A 23,470-nucleotide genomic window follows, 5' to 3' on the forward strand; every position below is an offset into this window, starting at 1 on the left:
CCCCACGTATGCCAAAGAATAGATGCCCATCACCCTGGGGCATCGGGACTCCCGGCAATGGCCATCCTGCCAGGTGGCCTTTGCTGCGGCCTGGGTGGCACCCGTGGGGAGGGCCCCTGGTTGGAGTGGATGGCATCAGGGCGGATCTACATCTACATCTACATGATTACTCTGCATCTCACATTTAAGTGCTTGGCAGAGGGTTCATTGAACCACAATCATACTAACTCCCTGCCATTCCACCCCCGAACAGCGTGCAGGAAAAACGAACACCTAAACCTTTCTGTTCAAGCTCTGATTTCTCTTATTTTATTTTGATGATCATTCCTACCTATGTAGGTTGGGCTCAACAAAATATTTTCGCATTCGGAAGAGAAAGTTGGTGACTGAAATTTCGTAAATAGATCTCGCCGCAACGAAAAACGTCTTTGCTTTAATGACTTCCATCCCAACTCGCGTATCATATCTGCCATACTCTCTCCCCTATTACGTGATAATACAAAACGAGCTGCCCTTTTTTGCACCCTTTTGATGTCCTCCATCAATCCCACCTGGTAAGGATCCCGCACCGCGCAGCAATATTCTATCAGAGGACGAACGAGTGTAGTGTAAGCTGTCTCTTTAGTGGACTTGTTGCATCTTCTAAGTGTCCTGCCAATGAAACGCAACCTTTGGCTCACCTTCCCCACAATATTATCTATGTGGTCTTTCCAACTGAAGTTGTTTGTAATTTTTACATCCAAGTACTTAGTTGAATTGACAGCTTTGAGAATTGTATTATTTATCGAGTAATCGAATTCCAACGGATTTCTTTTGGAACTCATGTGGATCACCTCACACTTTTCGTTATTTAGCGTCAACTGCCACCTGCCACCTGCCACACCATGCAGCAATCTTTTCTAAATCACTTTGCAACTGATAATGGTCTTCGGATGACCTTACTAGACAGTAAATTACAGCATCATCTGCGAACAACCTAAGAGAACTGCTCAGATTGTCACCCAGGTCATTTATATAGATCAGGAACAGCAGAGGTCCCAGGACACTTCCCTGGGGAACACCTGATATCACTTCAGTTTTACTCGATGGCTTGCCGTCTATTAGTACAAACTGCGACCTTCCTGACAGGAAATCACGAATCCAGTCGCACAATTGAGACGATACCCCATAGGCCCGTAGCTTGATAAGAAGTCACTTGTGAGGAACGGTGTCAAAAGCTTTCCAGAAATCTAGAAATACGGAATCAACTTGAGATCCCCTGTCGATAGCGGCCATTACTTCGTGCGAATAAAGAGCTAGCTGTGTTGCACAAGAACGATGTTTTCTGAAACCATGCTGGTTACGTATCAATAGATCGTTCCCTTCGAGGTGATTCATAATGTTTGAATACAGTATATGCTCCAAAACCCTACTGCAAACCGACGTCAATGATATAGGTCTGTAGTTTGATGGGTTACTCCTACTACCCTTCTTAAACACTGGTGCGACCTGTGCAATTTTCCAATCTGTAGGTACAGATCTATCGGTGAGCGAGCGGTTGTATATGATTGCTAAGTAGGGAGCTATTGTATCAGCGTAATCTGAAAGGAACCTAATCGGTATACAATCTGGACCTGAAGACTTGCCCGTATCAAGCAATTTGGGTTGCTTCGCAACCCCTAAGGTATCTACTTCTAAGAAACTCGTGCTAGCAGCTGTTCGTGTTTCAAATTCTGGAATATTCCATTCGTCTTCCCTGGTGAAGGAATTTCGGAAAACTGCGTTCAGTAACTCTGCGCAGCGAAGGTATTGACTGCCTCTTGCCGCTTGTGTACTTTACATACGACCAGAATGTCTTCGGATTTTCTACCAAATTTCGAGACAATGTTTCGTTGTGGAACCTATTAAAGGCATCTCGCATTGAAGTCCGTGCCAAATTTCGCACGTCTGTAAATTTTAGCCAATATTCGGGATTTCGCTTTCTTCTGAATTTCGCATGCTTTTTCTGTTGCCTCTGCAACAGTTTTCGGACCTGTTTTGTGTACCATGGGGGATCAGTTCCATCTCTTACCAATTTATAAGGTATGAATCTCTCAATTGCTGTTGCTACTATATCTTTGAATTTGAGCTACATCTCGTCTACATTTGCATAGTCAGTTCGGAAGGAATGGAGATTGTCTCTTAGGAAGGCTTCTAGTGACACTTTATCCGCTTTTTTAAATAAAATTATTTTGTGTTTGTTTCTGGTGGATTTGGAAGAAATGGTATTGAGCCTAGCTACAACGACCTTGTGATCACTAATCCCTGTATCAGTCATGATGCTCTCTATTAGCTCTGGATTGTTTGTGGCTAAGAGGTCAAGTGTGTTTTCGCAACCATTTACAATTGGCGTGGGTTCGTGGACTAACTGCTCGAAATAATTTTAGGAGAAAGCATTTAGGACAATCTCGGAAGATGTTTTCTGCCTACCACCGGTTTTGAACAAGTATTTTTGCCAACATATCGATGGAAGGTTGAAGTCCCCATCAACTATAACCGTATGAGGGGTATTTATTTGTTACGAGACTCAAATTTTCTCTGAACTGTTCAGAAACTATATCATCGGAGTCTGGGGGTCGGTAGAAGGAGCCAATTAATAACTTAGTTCGGCTGTTAAATATTACCTCCACCCATACCAATTCGCATGGTGTATCTACTTCGACTTTACTACAAGATAAACCACTACTGACAGACACAAACACTCCACCACCAATTCTGCCTAATCTATCTTTCCTGAACACCGTCTGAGACTTCGTAAAAATTTCTGCACAACTTATTTCAGGCTTTAGCCAGCTTTCTGTACCTATAACGATTTCAGCTTCTGTGCTTTCTATTAGTGCTTGAAGCTCAGGGACTTTCCCAGCACAACTACAACAATTTACAACTACAATTCCAACTGTTCCTTGATCCAAGCACGTCCTGTATTTGCCATGCACCCTTTGAGATTGCAGCCCACCCCGTACTTTCCCGAGGCCTTCTAACCTAAAAAACCGCCCAGTCCACGCCACACAGCCTCTGCTACGTGTGCAGCCGCCAGCTGAGTGTAGTGAACTCCTGACCTATTCAGCGGAACCTGAAACCCCATCACCCTGTGACGCAAGTCAAGGAATCTGCAGCCAACACGGTCCCCAAACCGTCTGAGCCTCTGATCCAGACCCTCCACCCGGCTCTGCACCAAAGGTCCACAGTCAGTTCTGTCAATGATGCTGCAGATGGTGAGCTCTGCCTTCATCTCGTAAGCAAGACTGGCAGCCTTCACCAAATCAGATAGCCGCTGGAATCCAGAGAGAATTTCCTCAGATCCAAAGCGATAGACGTCATTAGTGCTGACATGTGCCACCACATGCAGCTGACTGCACCCTGTGCTCTTCATGGCACCCGGAAGGACCCTTTCCACATCAGGAATGACTCCAGCCGGAATGCACACGGAGTGCGCACTGGATTTCTTCCCCTTCTTAGCCGCCATATCCCTTAGGGGCCCCATTATGCGCCTAACATTGGAGCTCCCAACTACCAATAAGCCCACCCTCTGCGATTGCCCGGACCTTGAAGGCTGAGAATCATCCTCTGAAACAGGGCAGGCGGCTGCATCTTTTTCAGCCAGAGACAGTACCCGAAACCTGTTTTTCAGACGCACCGGGGAGGCTTTCTGATCAGCCTCCAGGGACATCTTTCGCTGCCTACCATGCCTTGGAATGACCTCCCAATCAACCACAGGCGAGGGCTCAGCCCCACTGCTGGCAGCAACCGGGACAACCACAGCAGCAGACCGATCTGGGGACAGACGGGATGAGGTTGACATTCCCATGATACCAAAGTCCGGCTCCCCACAGTGGTGCCCATTGGCAACAGCCTCAAGCTGCGCGACCGAAGTCAGCACTGCTTGCAGCTGTGAGCGATGACACGCCATTAAGTGTAGTACGTCTGGTGGTCAAACACCAGCAGTCTCTAAGCGGTCAAGGTACCATCAATTCCTCCCCTACCCCCAGGCCACACCATAGGAGGAACGCCAGGCTAAGGATGGCAGTGAAGCTTATTCATCCCAGTACCTCGTATGTATGAGAATTGATGTGTACTCTGTCTTGTCAATGAAACCTCAGTTTTTTTGTGGAGCATTTAAAGGACAAGTTTGGGGAAGTGGAGGGCTTGTCCAAAATGCGGTCAGGGTCGGTGTTGATCAAAACAGCATCCTCTGCCCAGTCACGGGCACTACTCACCTGTGACAAGCTGGGGGATGTTTCTATTTCCATCATGCCCCATAAGAGCTTAAATATGGTCCAGAGTATCGTATTTCAGAGGGACCTTCTTTTGCAGTCTGATGACGAGCTGCATGCCAATTTAGAGCGGTGAGGTGTCAATTTAGTCCGAGCGTCCACCGGGGTCAGAGGAATAATGAAGTTGCCACCGGTGCCTTCATCTTGGCCTTCGAGGGTGACACATTACCCGATAAGGTCAAGGTGATTGTCTACCGCTGTGATGTCAAGCCATATATTCCTCCCCCAATGTGGTGCTTTAAGTGCTGGAAGTTCAGCCACATGTCTTCCCGCTGTACTTCCAGCATCACTTGTCGGGATTGTGGATGTCCTTCACATCCTAATACTCCCTGTGCCTCACCTCCCATCTGTGTCAACTGCGGAGAGCACCATTCACCTTGCTTGCCAGACTGCAGGATTCTCCAGAAAGAAAGAAAAATAATGGAATACAAGGCCCTGGACCAACTGACCTACACTGAGGCTAAGAGAAATTATGAGAGGCTAGATCCTGTGTATATGACGTCAACCTACGCTGCTGTTATGACAGTGGTTCTACCATCTTCCATTCTGCCATGTACAGTTCGCTCTCGGAGCCGTCAGACTCCACCTGCCCCCTACATGGTGGGGGGCACTTCCCTCCCTGTCGCTCCTATACAACCTACTTCAAGAGCAACATCCCCCCAACCATCGGGGATGTCAGTCCCCACTTCTCAGCTAGAGAAGCCTAAGTCTTCTTCGGCTCCTCTTGCCACTCCCTTCCCAGTGGCAAAGCTGACACCCGCCAGTGGCTGAAGCAACCACAGGTAGCTGGTCATAGGGCTTCACGATCCTCCTCAGGCCCTGAGACTGAATCAGTGAAGCCCTCCCAGCTGGACAAACCTAAGGAGCAGTGAGAGAAACCTAAAAAGAAAAAGACCCCCCAAGAACCAAGGCACTGTGGTGGCACCCACACCACCACTACCTACAAGCTCTGTGTCTGAGGATGAGGTGGAGATTTTGGCGTCCGCTGAGGACCTAGATTTTGCTGGGCCCTCAGACACATTGGATGTCGATCGCACAGGTACTCATCTGGTGGCAGCAGGTGACCCTGAGGTGTAGACTGCCCCATTGAGTGTTTCATGCCTTCCCAGTCTCACAATCATGTCAATTTCCAGTGGAATTGCGGCGGTTTTTTTTCCACCACCTGGCTGAGCTATGGCAACGGTTAAGCTTTACACCTGCTTTCAGCATAGCCCTCCAGGAAACCTGGTTCCCAGCAATGCGGACCCCTGCCCTCTGCAGCTATAAGGGATATTACAGGAACCACAGTGACTGTAATAGAGTGTCAGGTGAAGTTTGCGTCTGTGTCCTGAACTCAGTATGTTGTGAACCTGTGGCCCTTCAAATCCCTCTTGAAGCTGTGGCTGTCAGGATAAGGATGACGCAGGAAATAACTATCTGCGATGTATGTCTTCCTCCAGATGGTGCAGTACCCATGAACGTATTGGCTGCACTGATTGATCAACTCCCTAAACCTTTCCTATTTTTGGGAGATTTTAACACACATAACCCCTTGTGGGGTGCCGCCATGCTTACTGGCCGAGGTAGGGAGGTCGAAAATTTACTGTCACAACTCATCCTCTGCCTCTTAAATACAGGTGCCCCCACACATTTAAGTGTGGCACATGGCACATATTCAGTCATTGATCTCTCGGTTTGCAGTCCTGGCCTTCTCCCATCCATCCACTGGAGAGCACATGACGACCTGTGTGGTAGTGACCACTGCCCCATCTTCATGTCACTCCCCCGGCATCATGCCCGTGGATGCCTATCCATATGGGCTTTAAACAAGGCAAATTGGGAAGCCTTCACCTCTGCTGTCATCACCGAATCTCCCCCACATGGTGCCATCAATGATGTCGTTGAGCAGGTCACTACAACGATTGTTCCTGTGGCGGAAAACGCATCCCTCATACTTTAGGGTGCCCCCAGTGAAAGACAGTCCCTTGGTGGTCGCTGGAAGTTGCTGAGGCAATTAAAAAGTGTTGGTGAGCTCTACAGTGACATAAGTGGCACCCTTCCCCAGAGCACCTAATATCCTTTAAGTGGCTCTGTGCCCACATTTGCCAGCTTATAGAACAAGGGAAACAGGAGTGTTGGTAGAGGTACATGTCAACCATTGGGTGCCATATGTCACCTTCCCAAGTCTGGACGAAGATCAAATGTCGTTTTGGGTTCCAGTCCCCAACACGTGTCCCTGGCATTAACATAATATCAATGTCGTGGTATCTACCGATGCAAACACGATTGCTGAGCACTATGCTCTAGACTCTGTGTCGGAGAACTAGCCCCCAGCCTTTCACACCCTCAAATGGCAGATGGAAAGGAAAGTCCCCTCATTCACTACATGCCACAGTGAACCCAGTAATGCCCCATTTACAGAGTGGGAGCTCCTCAGCGCACTAGCACATTGCCCCCGACACAGGTCCTGGCCTGGATCAGATCCACAGTCAGATTATTAAACATCTCTCGTCTGACAGCAAGCGACATCTCCTCATCTTCAACTCGATCTGGTGCGACAGCATCTCTCCATCGCCATGGTGAGATAGCAGCATCATTTCGGTGCCCAAACCCACTCAAAACCTGCTTGATGTGTATAGCTGCCGGCCCATCAGCCTCAACAACTTTCTCTGTAAGCTGCTGGAACGTACGGTGTGTCGGCGGTTGGTTTGGGTCCTCAAGTCACGTGGCCTACTGGCTCCATGTCAGGGCGACTTCCGCCAGGGTCACTCTACCACTAATAACCTTGTGTCCCTCGAGTCTGCCATCCGAACAGCCTTTTCCAGATGCCAACATCTGGTTGCCATCTTTTTTGACTTATGTAAAGCATACAACACGACCTGGCGACATCCTATCCTTGTCACATTGTATGAGTGGGGTCTCCGAGGCCCACTCTTGCTTTTTATCCAAAATTTCCTGTTGCTCCGTACTTCCCATGTCCAAGTCAGTGCCTCCCATAGTTCCCCCAGTTTATAGGAGAATGATGCTCCGCAGGACTCTGTATTGAGTGTGTCTCTATTTTTAGTGGCTATTAACGGTCTAGCAGCAGATGTAGGTCCGCCGTTCTCACCTTCTGTGTGTGTGTGTGGATGACTTCTGCATTTCGTACTGCTCCTCCAGTACTGGTGTTGCTGACCGGTGCGTACAGGGAGCCATTCACAAGGCACAGTCATGGGCTCTAGCCCACAGCTTCCAGTTTTCAGCCATGGAGTCATGTGTCCTGCAGTTCTGTCAGTGTTGCACTGTTCATCCAGAACCAGAAGTTTACCTTAATGATGATGCACTCACTGTAGTGGAGTCATATCGATTCTTAGGACTGGTTTTTGATGCCCAATTGACTTGGCTACCTCACCTTCGTCAGCTTAAGCAGAAGTGCTGGCAGCACCTCAATGCCCTCCGCCGCTGGAGCAACACCAACTGGGGTGCAGCTCGCTCTACGCTGCTGCAGCTCTACAGAGCCCTTGTTAAATCCTGTCTTGACTATCTCCTGGACTTGACTATCTCCTGGACTTGACTATCTCCTGGACTTGACTATCTCCTGGACTTGACTATGTCCTGGACTTGACTATGTCCTGGACTTGACTATGTCCTGGACTTGACTATGTCCTGGACTTGAATATCTCCTGGACTTGACTATCTCCTGGACTTGACTATCTCCTGGACTCGACTATCTCCTGGACTCGACTATCTCCTGGACTCGACTATCTCCTGGACTCGACTATCTCCTGGACTCGACTATCTCCTGGACTCGACTATCTCCTGGACTCGACTATCTCCTGGACTCGACTATCTCCTGGACTCGACTATCTCCTGGACTCGACTATCTCCTGGACTCGACTATCTCCTGGACTCGACTATCTCCTGGACTCGACTATCTCCTGGACTCGACTATCTCCTGGACTCGACTATCTCCTGGACTCGACTATCTCCTGGACTCGACTATCTCCTGGACTCGACTATCTCCTGGACTCGACTATCTCCTGGACTCGACTATCTCCTGGACTCGACTATCTCCTGGACTCGACTATCTCCTGGACTCGACTATCTCCTGGACTCGACTATCTCCTGGACTCGACTATCTCCTGGACTCGACCATCTCCTGGACTCGACCATCTCCTGGACTCGACCATCTCCTGGACTCGACCATCTCCTGGACTCGACCATCTCCTGGACTCGACCATCTCCTGGACTCGACCATCTCCTGGACTCGACCATCTCCTGGACTCGACCATCTCCTGGACTCGACCATCTCCTGGACTCGACCATCTCCTGGACTCGACCATCTCCTGGACTCGACCATCTCCTGGACTCGACCATCTCCTGGACTCGACCATCTCCTGGACTCGACCATCTCCTGGACTCGACCATCTCCTGGACTCGACCATCTCCTGGACTCGACCATCTCCTGGACTCGACCATCTCCTGGACTCGACCATCTCCTGGACTCGACCATCTCCTGGACTCGACCATCTCCTGGACTCGACCATCTCCAGGACTACCTCCTGGTGGAGGCCGGAGTCTCCACCAGGTTGAAGGTTAGGTGTGCAGAACTGCTCACCAGTTACGTTGCACACGTTCGTAGTTCTCCTGCGCATCCAAATTACCGTCTCCTTTTCCCAACCACGGCGATTCATTTCCCACATCGGCGTCCCAGGTCAGGGCTTACTATCGCAGTTCACGTCTGGTCCCTTCTGTCTGAACTGGAGTCCTTGCCTTTACCACCTCTCCTTGAGGTCCATTCACACACACCTCCATGGTGTACACCTAGGTCGCAGATTCTTCTGGACCTTTCGCATGGCCTTAAGGACTCCGTTAACCCTGCGGCTCTCCGCTATCACTTCCTCTTGATTCTCGACATGTACCAGGGCCATGAAGTGGTTTACACCAACGGCATGATGGCTGATGGTCACGTAGGCTTTGCATAAGTTCATGGAGGACATATTGAACAGCACTCTTTGCCAGATGGCTGCAGTGTTTTCATTGCACAGCTGACAGCCGTATCTCGTGCTCTTCAGCACATCTGATCATGCCCTGGCGAGTCATTTCTCCTGTGTACTCACTCCTTGAGGAGCCTACAAGATATCGACCAGTGCTACCCTTGCCATCCTTTGGTAGCATCCATTCAAGAGTCCATCTATGCCCTGGAACGGTCCTGTCATTCAGTGGTGTTTGTGTGGACCCCAGAACACGTCAGAATCCCAAGCAACGAACTTGCCGACAGGCTGGCCAATCAGTCTACATGGAAACAGCTTCTGGAGATGGGCATCTCCGAAGCTGACCTGCGTTCTGTCTTACGCCACAGGGTTTTTTTGCCTTTGGGAGTATATACATACTTTCATTTGGATATTTTTTTGATTTTGATATTTACGTGTTAGCTTATAAAACTGGAAGGTGAATATTCAGTAGTGTTGTCAGCCTGTTGATTCCAGAAATAATCTGGTTTAACTAAATGGCTGTTGGTCATGAAAGTATTAAAGTTCAAGATACTACTTGATTAATACCCTGTATGCACCTGCAGTGGATTCCCTACTCTCATGTAAAATGTGCAGTGTTCAAAATTTTGTTAATTTATTCAAATTCTTAAATAGTGGCTTAATTAGATAACCAAAGGCACTACCTGATGCATAACAATTAGGGCAACAAAAGTATAAGGTCAAACCTGGAATTAAGCAAGCTAAAGAGCTCAAATAACGAAAGACTTTTTGGGTGTGGCTGAACTTTTAATTACGGATATTATTTAAGTTAATTTATTTTTGGAAAAGTGAAACTAGTTACCAAAAAGTGTGAAATTAGGGCTATTCAACTAGCTATGTCAATTTTCTTAAAGTTACTGATTAGCTCACACTAATTTTGCCATTGTACACTGTTGTAATAATTACAATTACCAATTTCTCTTAGCAAGCTAGGTTTCAGACAAAACTAAATATGTCTCTAGCATCAGCATACTGGAAACTGTACCATCAATAAAAGGTGTCAGTAAAGTATTATACAAATAGTATTTTGGCAGTTTTGGGTATATACAGTATTATATAGATATTGCCTGTTTAATCAAACACAGTTGTAAAATAAGGAAAAATAGTTCATTAAAAGGAGTATAATAATAGCAGATGTATTAACTGTATGATTAACATTACCTAAAATAACAATTCTTATCATCAAATGTCAAATAAGTTATTGCTATCATCAAAATGTAAATGCAGCATTAGGGCATGAAAATATGTTGTGTGATAACTCAATTTAATTGTGAGCCTGTTGTGTGTGTGTAGGTGTTGTCATCTAACTTTTATAATGACTTATCATACAACCTTGTAGTATTCAGCTACAGAACTGGTTACATATATTTAGTGAGCAAAGACAGATCATGTTGGTTCTAATAGTTCTCTCATTCATCAAATGGCTGCTTCTGAGATATTTTGAAAGCTGTTGTTATTAAGTGTATTGATTGTGTTGTCAGCACATTTACCAGAACTGTGGGAGTGTTTTAACAGCCATAGTACTGTGGAGCAGCTGACTGGGGGCACAACCCCGCAATAACCCTGGGTTCGGTGTGGAGGGTGGCGCGGAGGGGTGAGTGGACTGCTGTAGCCTGTTGTGGGTCTATGCGTCTCTATATTGCAAGTGGCATATAGAAACTTGATAAAAATTCGCGATCCACATTGTGGGTAATGAGTCAGTTTCTGATTGTGCATCTGGGGTTATTATATTTTAAGATTAATTTCATAGATCACTAGAACACTGTAGTAAGAATGATGAGTGCAGTAAAACATGGTTCTGTGGAACTTGTGCTTTGTGGAATCTGTATGCAATTTAATTTAATGGCTGCATGTTTTCTACTTACAGGTGTACCAAGGAAAAACATGCAGCACATTTCTTGCAAATAAAAGTGTGTACATTCCTCTTGCACAGACCCAGATTATGCTAGAGCGTAAGTTGGAGAAAGCATTTATGGTTGTCACAACTTCAAAGTGAGTTTATATCGTATTATGTTTTACGATCCTTTCGAGAACGCTTGTAAATTAAATTTAACATTTACAGTCATTTTGTTTTTAACATTACAGAGATCTTTCAAAAGGTTGTGAAGCCTTTGCAAGACCTTCTTTATGCTATTCTGCATTTCCATTGTGTCACATGTCAAGTTGTGTTCCTGAAAATGGAAAGGAGAACTGTAAACCAGGCGCACGACCTAGGCGTATTTGTAGAGAAGATTGTGAAATTTTGGAAAATGAAATGTGCAGTATGGAATATGCAATTGCCAAAAGACATCCCTTGATTGGGCAACAGGTACAGTTACCTGAATGTGATCATTTACCTGTACAAGGATCTCAGGCAAGCAAGGACTGTATAAGTCTTGGTATTCAACGTGCAGGAAACATTGAGCCAAGTGAGTCCTTAAATTACTCCTTTGTAGTGTTTTTAGTTATCTGTGTGTGTTAATATTACTGATCATTTCTGTTGGATAGTGAATTCCTTATATCACTACATTGTTTGATTGTAGAAATAGTTCTTAAATATTGTAAACAAACAGTCTTTAAGTATTTCTGTGCCACTTCCAGTGTTATTCAACAGAGTAGAGGTTACAACTAAATTCCATGGTGGTTTTATACATTTGTGGCACTTGAAAAATGAAATTAAAGTAATAAAATTTGTTAATGATCTTAAAACTTCTGAACTCGGACTTGAAGAGAAAACCCTTGAAACATCAACAAATGCTATAAACTACTGTTCCTTCCTGTAAAGAAAATTGCTTGAAGAAGCGTAGTGAATAGCAGTTCCACATAATAAATTTTTATAACAGTATGGTTGTTTAGGAATACAAGGAATTTGGGAAGAAAAGAAGAAAGCATACAAAGTAAATTCATTCAGTTACAACAAGAACGGAGGGCAATGGTGGTATATGTCAGCAGACTATGTCAATATGTCACACTTCATACTCTACTATACTCCTTTTATTTGTCAAAGCAGTTTAATGTGAAGTATGTGGTTGCCACTGCTATTGGGAACTCAGAAGGTGTAGAATATTGTAGTAGAGAGTCCAAAATGCCCCCCCCCCCCCCCCATTTTGCCTTTTCATTCACAAGTGGTGTGTAGGAAAAATGGTTGTTGGTAAAGCTCCGTATGAGCTCTAATTACTATCTTCTTGTCATGGTCATTTCACGAGACTACATGGTAGGAAGTAATATATTAAGCAACTCATCTGGGAATGTACATTCTTGAAATTTCAACTGTAAACCACTCTGTGATGCATAACACCTCCCTTGTAGTGTCTACCATGGGAGTTAGTTGAGCATCTCTATAACATTGTCTCACTAAGTAAATGTTCCTTAGATGAAACAAACTGCTCTTTGTTGGATCTCCTCCTCCTTCTCCTCTTCTCTCTCTCTCTCTCTCTCTCTCTCTCTCTCTCTCTCTCTCTCTCTCTCTCTCTCTTCCCCCCCTCTGCCTCCCTCCCTTCCCTGTTCATCCTGCTGGGTAATGGTGCCAGGCTCATTAACAGTACTTGAGAAATAGTTAAACGGGTGTTTTGTGTGCCTCTTCTTTTGTAGATGAATTATGTTTCCATAGGGTTCTTCCAATAAATCTCAGCCTGGCATCAGCATTTGTGCTAAAAGTGCACTTTTGGTGCCCATGGCATTTCCATTTCATGCTGTTGTTGATAGCAGTCCCTGTGGTGAATGATAGGAAATGAACAAGACAAATCATTAATCGAATGTGGGTAGCTGTAACAGGACAAGGCATATCTGTGTAGATCTATTGGAATGCAATTTGTTCAGGCATGGTGTTCGAATTACGAGCCCACCCAGCATGCAATGGAAGGGACATGCATGTTGCCTCTGGCTGCTGGCTGAAGGCAACTTCTGCTCTGCTGGGAGCCCTTATGGGTGCAGGTTGCATGGTTGCCATGAGGTCTGTCCACTTGGTTTCGGACAAAGCACCAACCATGTGTGGGTTTCTTCTCGAGCCCATGAGAACAGAAGCGAGTGGCCTTTATAAAGTCTCAATAGCTTTGTAATCATCTATGCATGTGCAGCACAAACAATATTATGTACAGAGACACAGAAGGCGTAATACGAAAGAGGGTTCAATCGCGCCTCTAATGATACAGAGATGTCATCTGAGTGTTTTATATAAATGATATTACAGAGACAAATAGATTTGCTTATAACGTATGGACTTGATAGTTTATAAATTTTATAGGATCACACCACCAAAGAGGTTGAGCAAACAAATTGTTGCTCTCGCTGAGCCCCATCAATGAGATTATCATATGGTCCATAACTCTAATAATGAAGACGAGAGAATCAGTTTAATTTGGAAATTAAATAAATTCAGCAGAACTTGCATACAAAGACAGATACACTGAAAACATGGCAGTATGTATTGGCAGTGAATACATACATTATTCAGACTGTGATATTATTATTTTTTATTATCCATTTGTATTGTTTAAAGTTAAATGTACATAGTTTTTTCGGTAGTTTGAATTTCATGAGAGGTACATAAATTCTGAGTACAGCAATGAAAAGAAGAGACAACATCTGATGAAAACGATATGCCATCTGTAATTGTAAAATAAATAACAAAGGTGCCAAGAACATAAACAGTTTCTGACATTGAAAGCTCAAATTGTGTATAATTAAACTCTGATTTACAAGCAAACTGTCTGGGTTCCTGGGTTCGATTCCCGGCGGGGTCAGGGATTTTCTCTGCCTCGTGATGACTGGGTGTTGTGTGATGTCCTTAGGTTAGTTAGGTTTAAGTAGTTCTAAGTTCTAGGGGACTGATGACCATAGATGTTAAGTCCCATAGTGCTCAGAGCCATTACAAGCAAACTGTGGTTTTTTAGAAAATATTATGATATATGTTTTTGAAGTATAGTTTTAAATGCAGCTAGTGACATATTTGCAATTTCAATTAACTATATGTATAAAAAAAATTGTGAATTTATGCTGGTGATCACATGAGGGACCTACGCAATGTCACTGAGTGCACTTGACGTGAGTGGGGGATCCGGAGAGGGGTGACCGAAACTTTAAAAGGTCTGCAGCCAGGTTCCTTGTGGTCTCTCTGTCTCTCATAGCCTTGTGGGTTGGCAGTCAGAATTTGGAAGTTGGAGACGATTGGTTTGAGCAATGGTATAGTAATGACATAGGTGTTTGAAAATACTTCCCGTGTGGACTCTGATGTATTTTGTGCAATATCTCAACTTAGTTTCTGGCACAGTCGCAGGACTTCTGTTATTTGGGCCCAGTTTGTACTCTGATAATTGTGCTGTGTGCCACAACAGTTAGAGGAAAATGTTTTTTTTTTTAAAGCCGTGAACACAACCTGATGTTTTCTAGCTAGCTTACTAAATTTATGGTGTGTTGTTATCCACCACTGAGGGCTCGAGTCATATCATTTATCACTACACAATATAGCATTGCAGTAGCCAGCCACATTGTTTGTCTATAATTCCTTATGCATTTTAAATGAAGGTATCTGGTGTTTTGTTCCCCTCACAGCAATTTACACTGTGCTGTTTGATCTGACACTAATGACAGTCTTAGAAATTGTGATATATGATGGAAAAACAGTCAGATATTTGCGACAACCAAGATTATAAACTACTAGGTCCTAGACTAACTATGACCTTGAAAATTGCAACATTTTTCAGAAAAAAGCATGATTCGATTGAAGTGATTCTCATTATTTGTCATTTACTATCATGCGATTGGCTAAGAGCAATGACAATGAGTTTCCAACAGTAGTGTGCAACAAATGAGCCACAGACCCTGTTTGTGCGTTTAAACCACTTTCTGTGTTATTTATTTTATGTGGTCATTCCACTTTTAATTGTCTCCGGATGGTTACTCCTAGTTGTTTTATGGTAGTTACTGTTTCTGGAGATTTGTCACCTGCAGTGTAATTTAACAGCAGTGGGTCTCTCTACCTATTTGTGTACAGTGTCACTTATTGATATTCAGGGTCAGTCCCTGCTACACATATTGATCCTCTGCAGGTCATCTTGCATTTCACTACTGTCTCTTGACAGTGCAACCTTCATATAGATACAGTATATCTTAAACTGTGTTTTCAGATCTCTCAAAGGTTCTGCGAAACTATCATAAAAAAACACACAGAAAACCTCTACAAAATTAAAAAGAAACAACTAACCATCACTTACATTTACTACTTTACATTTTCAATATAACTGTGATACCGACAGTGAATAAGGATGTTTCTCGTGTTGGACTAGTGGCCAATTTTCCTGCCCAGTCCTAACAAGTGCAGAGGGCTGGACGTTGGGAGCTCCAATGTTAGGTGGGCAATGGAGCCACTCAGAGATTTGGAGGAGGATTTTCCAGTGGCTGTTGATTACTATGGGTGCAACTGGCTGCAAATTGTGGCTCGTGTCAGCATGAATAATGCTGGGGGTTCTGAGGTCATCCTTGCTTCCTTTCAGCAGTTGTCTCATAAGTTTGAGGAACACGCCTTGGGATCAGTGATGAATGCCTGTGGAAATCAAAGATAGATCCACCACAATATTCTCGGAGAATGTTTGTGCTTGTAGATTCAAAATATAAAAGTTTAATATGATATTCTAAAACTGCAGGAGCATCCATAGTAAGGTCCCAGAATTAGTATCGCTTATTAAAGGTAATAATGCCCAGATAATGTTAGGAACAGAAAGTTGGTTGCAACTAGAAGTGAATAGAAACAAGATTAAAAATACAGATTGAAATATGTATCACAAGGGTAGCTCAAGTAATTGCAGTATTGCAGTAAATAATTCAGTAATAACTAGTGAGGTTGTCATGGATTCCTAGTGTGAAATAAACTTGGTGAAGTTGAGCATCAGAAGTTGGTCAAACACTGTAATTGAATGCTTTTGTGGACCACCTGCCTTAGGAGCTGTGATGGCACACTGCATTATAGAGACCTTGAAGAGTGTTGTTAACAAGTTTCTTGATCACATTATTTTAATAGGGAGAGGCTTCAGTTGGTCAGGTATAAACTGGGAGACTTATGTGATTGTAATTGATGTCAGATACAGGGATTTGTGTGACATTATGTGGGCCTGAAGACTTTGGTGAGCAAGTCGAAGCAGAACTCGGGACACAACAATGCATTCAGAGGGCCATGCCTGGGACACAACAATGCATTCAGAGGGCCATGCCCAAGTATATCTCGGGTCATGATGTTATATGAGGCATGAGTCACCAGCCACCTATTGCCCGAAAATGGGACTGGTTTCATATGAGAACAATGTGTTGACTTCTTGCTATCTGTTCCTTGACAGGTGCTGCCCTCTGTTGTTAGTTTATAGAATAACTTCTGTAGAAGCTGTAGCAAACATAAGAGCTGTGCTCGTGGCTGACTCAGCCACTGTGTGTGTGCATTGTCATGAGATTCATGTGTGTACTTGTTAGTTTTGACACTTCCTGTATCTGCTTCAAATATCTCACATCTGTTGACTGAGTAAGAAATTTTAGAAATTCTAAAGGAAAAATTGAATGCGTCTGGATTGAAAGGAGAAATATCTGAGTGGGAACAGTCTGAAGAAATTGGTGAAGGACTCGTCTACAAAGATACAGCACTGGCTCAAGAAATTGTTCGTAGTGCAATTATTAGCAATAGACTTGTAGGATGATACCTTTCGTATAAAATTCCTACAATTGAGATGAAGCAGCATCTAACAAGGGTTTGCAAGATTTCTTTGGAGGAGATGACACAGTCTACTGGTAAAGTAAGCAGGAAAGATACAAGCTGGCATTGCCCTGATTGCAGTATACTTGTCTGCATATTAGAACATTTCAGACTTTTACAAAGAAAGGCCAGTTATGTGTGAAATTGATCAAGAACTCAACCTGCACTTTTTTTGGAAGGATAGTTAGATTTCCTATCATTATTGTTGTGAAATTTGTGATCTGTCACAGAATTGAAATAAAAGTGAAAAATAAACTTGAAAGTTCGGTATTTTTTAAATTATGTATTGCCCTTTAAGATGTTTCTAACAAAGCTGTGGCAGTAATATTTTAAATAATGGCATAATGGCTGGTTTTCTGGGTCCAAAATTTAAGTGACTTAACTTTAAAGTGTTAACAGGCTTGATCAGAACATTATTATAGAAACATAAATCATCAACATATCATGTTTCTGGTGTTACCTGTGTGGAACTTTTGTAGATGGAGCTGGATTTATTTGACCATGGAAGCATCAAACCATGGAAAAACATTGGTCTTAAAATGAGAATTCTGTTTTGTAATAGTTTCCTGGATGCTGGCTCCTGTTATGTAGTAGTTCATTGAACTGAGTTTAATGAGACACTCTTGTGTTGGTCGCTATCTTTCTTTATTATTGCTCCTGATTATGTGTTTCACTTTAAATGCATCTTCAGATCAATTCTGGGGTAAAGAGTACTAACATTTAAAAGGATGAAACAAACTTTTATATAAAAACAATGTTTGGAGTAATTTTGGTGACGTGTAAGTTGATCATTTACCTTATGCATACATAGTATCTAGACAGAGTTTGAAACCTCTTAGTCAACATTAAAAGCCAAATTGGATCTTGCCATGCAGGGAATTACAAAATAAACATGTTTGGCTACCAGGTGGCTGTAGTGAATGGCATATAGCAAATATAATTTCCCACATTAGTCAAAAACGTGAATCAATTATTCCTCTTCCGATACATTCTAATTACAGCATGAACATATAACATTTTAAAATCATTATACCTGGATGTTACTGTGCATTGAAAATTGTGTGACTTGAATCATGAAGTGCTGCATTTATGATACTGTCTATTTTATTTTTTTTTATAAAGAAGCAAGACTAATTATTACATACATAGACAAAACATATGAGTGCAGTATTAATATATGACTATAGCTAGCAGTGTTACATGTATAGAGGAATATGTATAGGTAACTTTATTTTTGTGGCCAGGTGAGGAAAGAAGCGTTATATACATCATCTTGTGTGTGTAGCTGTGTGATCATATAAAAATGATGGTGACAGTTATAACATTATGGCAGTAATGACAGTGATAACTGAAGACAGTAAAAAACACTGATAACAGTAATGATAGTAAACAACATTGACACTGCTGGTACATGACTACCTGTAGGTATTTTTTAAAGTCTAAAATTCTCATGTGAATTCATACGCATTACATGCAGTTTATATACAGTGAAACTATAATTAATACATAACAGAAAATACATGTAATCATAATTAATCTGCGTAGTTGTTCAACAAAAACATCAATAATACATCAATAGTAATGTGGGATGTGAGGTATTTGATACAGTTTAAGTGTGTTTTTGTTTTCTCTCTGGATCATTTCTTCAAATTCAGTTGTGGACATCATGGTCTTCAAATGAAATTTTGGAACAGACTGATGGTATTTTGTAATTTTGGCATATATGACGATATTCCAAATGAGGTTGTAGCACAGTGGAACTGCTTCCATTCAGCTCTGGATTCTTGTTCTTGCACGACTTTGGCAGTGTTCCAACATCAACATGTTAATTGATGAGGCTTTTGGTGATCTTGCAGCCATTTCTCCTCTCAACAGCATATTTTTAGACTTTATTTTAATTTCATTTAAATGTAATGGTGGCTGTGCAAGTCACATGGGATTTGTTGTGGATTGCAATTCCGGTATCATGTACCTCACATTGCACATTACTGTTGTTGTATGGATGTTGTTTTTGTTAAATAACTAGCCAGATTACTTAATTTTATAGAAACTTCAGATAGAATGTTATATGTAAGGCATATGAATACACTTGAGAATGTGATACTTTAAAAAATACATACAAGTGTGTCATGTACCACCACTGTCAATTTTGTTCACTATCGTTATTGTTATCAGTGTTTTTACTGTCTTCAGTTATTACTTTCATTATTGCCATTATGTTTATTTCAGTCATTTTCATTTTTTTGTGTGACGGTTGCCTGGAAAGTAATCCACTGCATTTTTTCCCTCAGCCAAAAAACAATGCTACGAATGCGAAACATTACATACATATTATTTGAAGTCTCCTGAGTGAGCGCACCAAGTTTCCGTCACCTCCTACGGGTAGCATAAGTGCAGGACAGTTTCAAAATGACATCTGTAGGTGATGTACGTTACAAGCACTGTAGGAAAGAAACTGTGGGGAATATTCACAAACACTTCTGCAAAGTCTATGGAGCATCTGCTGTTGACAGAAGTACAGTTAGTTGATGGGCACAGAGGGTGAGGTCATCAGAAGGCAGTTTAGCAGAGCTTCACGATTTGCAGCGGTCAGGGAGACCATCCACTGCTGTCACACCTGACATGTTGCAGCAAAATGTTGTTGTTTGGCCCATTAAAGGATACCATTTGTGGAAGACATTTTGAGGACAATGAAGAGGTGATTCACACAGTGAGGCACTGGCTCCGCCACCAGGACAAAGATTGGCACCGACACACACATACGTGCCCTTGTTTTGTGCTGGAGGAAGGCTGTAGTACGGGATGGAGTTTACGTGGAAAAATAGGGGTTGTAGGTAAAATACTATTCTTTCATGTGTGTAATTCTCATTATGTTCAATAAATCAATGAAAAATTGTTGAAGAAAAAACTGTGGTGCATTACTTTCTGAGCAACCCTCACATAACCCCACATCTAAGATGTCGTACATAATGTTTCTTTCCTCTCCCGGTCTCAAAAATAAAGTTCCTTGTATGTTTTCCTCTACACGTGTAACACTGCTTGTTACAGTTACGCATTAATACTGCAGTCATATGGTTTTCTGCACGTGTAACAATTAGTCTTGTTTCTCTATATATATATATATAAAAAAAGAGTACTGTTGTAAATGCAGCACTTCACGATTCAAGTGTCACGTCTTTTGTTGCACAATAATGTCCACTGTAAAACAATTTTAAAATGTTACTTGTTCATGCTGTAATTAGAATGTTTAGGGAGGGAATAATTGTTTCACATAAAATGAAACTATACACTAAACATGTTTACTTCATAATGTGCCATATGGTAAGCATCAATTTGCATTTCAAATTTGACTAAGATGTTTTAAACTCTGCCTAGATACTACGTTCCATAAGGTATGTGATTAACTTATGCATCACCACAATTACTCTAAACATTGTTTTTATATAAAAGTTTGTTCCATCCTTTTAATGTTAGTTCTCAGTACCAATGATCTGATCTGAAGGTACTGTTAAAGCAGAATGCATGATCAGGAGCAATAATAATAATACAGTGACCAAGGTGAGTGTATTATTTTCGTTTGAATGGTTTTAACCGTTTGCCCTGTGTGACCAATTCTCGAGAACCACACCCAATTCAAGCGTTCCAGAAATTATTGTGCAGTTTAATACAACCTTTTCTTCTAACAGTCTTTGCAACAAGTACCTGATACTTTTTTGTAGAATTATGTTATTTGGACCTCAGAGTAAATCTCTGTCATATTCCTGTTGAACATATTCCTGTTGAACATATTCCTGAACTTAGCCAAAATCCTGAAAGTTTATAACACACCAATGCAAGCTCAGCAGTGTGGACTGTATTGCTTGCCTTTATGTATGTGAAATTCTCTTTCCTTTCCTGTAGTAGTTATACTTCTACATTTACTCTTATGTGCTGTAAATTTTTCATTGATTAAATAAGAACAGAAACTTAACAAAATGCAACAAGATCTAAATTAGATTTACAGGAAATGAAACATATAGAATTACTGAGGAATGACTTTGAGAGGAATGATATTTTGAACATGGGCTTTTATGCTGTGAGAGCATAAGGACATTTCACTTATTGGTTGTAACAAGCTCCATGCTGAAACTACTACAAGTTGCTCCTAGACCAGATGTGCAGTGTAGTCCACGAAGCATGTTGGAAGAGTAGTGTATAAGTAGATGGCAAGCTTGTACTTCAGGTGTGTAAACACTATCAAAGTGTGGGGAAGTGGTTAGCAAGGAAGCTATACTTATGAAATTCTTGGCTTCAAATTTGCCTATTTTTCTTAAAGCACCAAATACACGCCTGTGTTGTTATTGTCTCCATTGTGGATGCAACTTAATGAATATGGCTGTTAGGCTCTCGCCTGCTATAACTTGAAGGAAGAATTGGGAATCACTGGGCATGGTTCACTGTTTCATTCACACAGACATAAGTTAAGAAATCTCCAAAACCATGAAACAGTATGACAATAATGGATAATGTGTGAACTAAAAAGTGCCCTAGTAATATTGTCGTCGTCTTACACATGTATACCGATACAAAGTGCACCAGAAAACTCCTGTGGGTCACATGTGGCTTCTATTGTGTAGTGTCCCAAGCTAGTAACCAATCGGCCACAGGTCATGTATTATGAACAGGTGCTCGATCATGTTGAAAGATGCAATCACCATCGCAATCGCCATCCCTAAATTGCTCTTCAACAGAGGGAAGCAAGAAGGTGCTTAAAACATCAGTGTAGGCCTGTGCTGTGATAGTGCCACACAAAACAACAAGGGGTGCAAGCCCCATCCATGAAAAACACAACCACACCATAACACCATCGCCTCTGAATTTTACTGTTGGCACTACACACACTGGCAGATGACATTCACTGGGCATTTGCCATACCCACACCCTGCCATCGGATTGCCACATTGTGTACCATTATTCGTCACTCCACACAACATTTTTCCATTGTTCAATCGTCCAACGTTTACACTCCTCACGCCGAGCGAGGCGTCGTTTGGCATTTACCTGCGTGATGTGCGGCTTATGAGCAGCCACTTGACCATGAAATCCATGTTTTCTCACCTTCCACCTAACTGTCATAGTAGTTACAGTGGATCCTGATACAGTTTGGAATTTCTGTGTGATGGTCTGGATAGATTTCTGCCTATTACACATTACAACCCTCTCCTACTGTTGGCCTGTATGGTTTTGTACTGTACGTGTCCCTTCATGTTTCCACTTCACTGTCACACCAGAAACAGTGGACCAAGGGATGTTTAGGAGTGTGGAAATCCCATGTACAGACATATGACTCAAGTGATACCCAATCACCTGACTACGTTCGAAGTCTGTGAGTTACGCGGAGTGCCCCATTCTGCTCTCTCACAATGTCTAATGACTACTCAGGTCACTGATAAGGAGTACCTGGCAGTAGGTGGCAGCACAATGCACCTAATACGAAAAACGCATGGTTTTGTGGGTGTCCGGATACTTTTGATCACATAGTGTATGATGGACTGTTCCAAGATGACGAGTTGACAATGTGCAGTATCAAAGTAATTCCCCCTAAATGTATGCCACTAGTGCAACCCTGCGATGTATACTTTTATCATGAGGTAAAAAATGTCAAAACTGCACTTACCTCATTGAGAAAGAAGAAGAAATCACTTCCCGAGTAACTTGCATCAAACTACATTCCATTGTACATCACCAGCTATCCATGCATGTATTCAGCGACGTGCTGCGTTACACGTGGTTCGCCACTGGACTGTGTGATGAAAGAAGCTGTTTTCAGAATGTCAGTCAAGTTTGTTTTTGTATGAGACATGAAAAAAACCATGTCACTGCAAAAAGGCGATGTTTATAATGTGCACAAGAGGCAGTCAAAATTATTGCTTACCCTGTTTCTTTGATGAATATCACCCCAGTACAGTAATTGATCAGTTGCAAAAAAAAAAATGGAAGTATCGATTTACATACATGACGTTCCTGTGTACGCGTTAACTACAATCCCTTTTTAACTGTTTGCAGTCCCGCATTTCATCCTATGCCTATACTTTTTGTGCTTGTTTAAATTAATAAAATAACCTATATGATATTGCGGTTAATTGTGATGTCAGTAGTGTATGCATTGTCAAGGAGCACAGAAATATTTGCCACCGGGCTGAGTCGAACCTGTGACCCTTTTAATGAGAATCTGATCTCTTACCGCTGAGCCAAACACCACTTCCTGAACATAGTGTCACAGGGACAGTCGATAAGGTGCACATGGCAATAGATCTGTATCAAAATTCCTTTTATTTCCTAAACACTTGGCCATCTGGAGTCTCCACTTGGGGCACTTTCTTGTCTTACCATGCTCTACATGTACCATGAATATGGACGAATTCGGCAATGATGAGGAGGCGTCCTCTCCTTGTTAGTCTGTAGGACAGATCCCTGCTCACAGCCAAGCTTGT

The 23,470-nt window shown here is 42.5% G+C and overlaps 1 protein-coding gene across 1 annotated transcript in view; it reads left to right on the forward strand.

Moving 5' to 3' along the window:
- LOC124556448 (tyrosine-protein kinase transmembrane receptor Ror-like) overlaps positions 1 to 23,470 on the forward strand; it is a 127,081-nt gene that overhangs the window by 33,651 nt on the left and 69,960 nt on the right. The window contains exons 3-4 of the mRNA XM_047130397.1: positions 11,151 to 11,275; positions 11,369 to 11,691. Coding sequence (XP_046986353.1) covers positions 11,151 to 11,275; positions 11,369 to 11,691 — 448 coding nt within the window. The remainder of the gene's footprint in view (positions 1 to 11,150; positions 11,276 to 11,368; positions 11,692 to 23,470) is intronic.

Source organism: Schistocerca americana, chromosome X, assembly GCF_021461395.2.
Source record: "Schistocerca americana isolate TAMUIC-IGC-003095 chromosome X, iqSchAmer2.1, whole genome shotgun sequence".
Taxonomy (NCBI): Eukaryota; Metazoa; Arthropoda; class Insecta; order Orthoptera; family Acrididae; genus Schistocerca; species Schistocerca americana.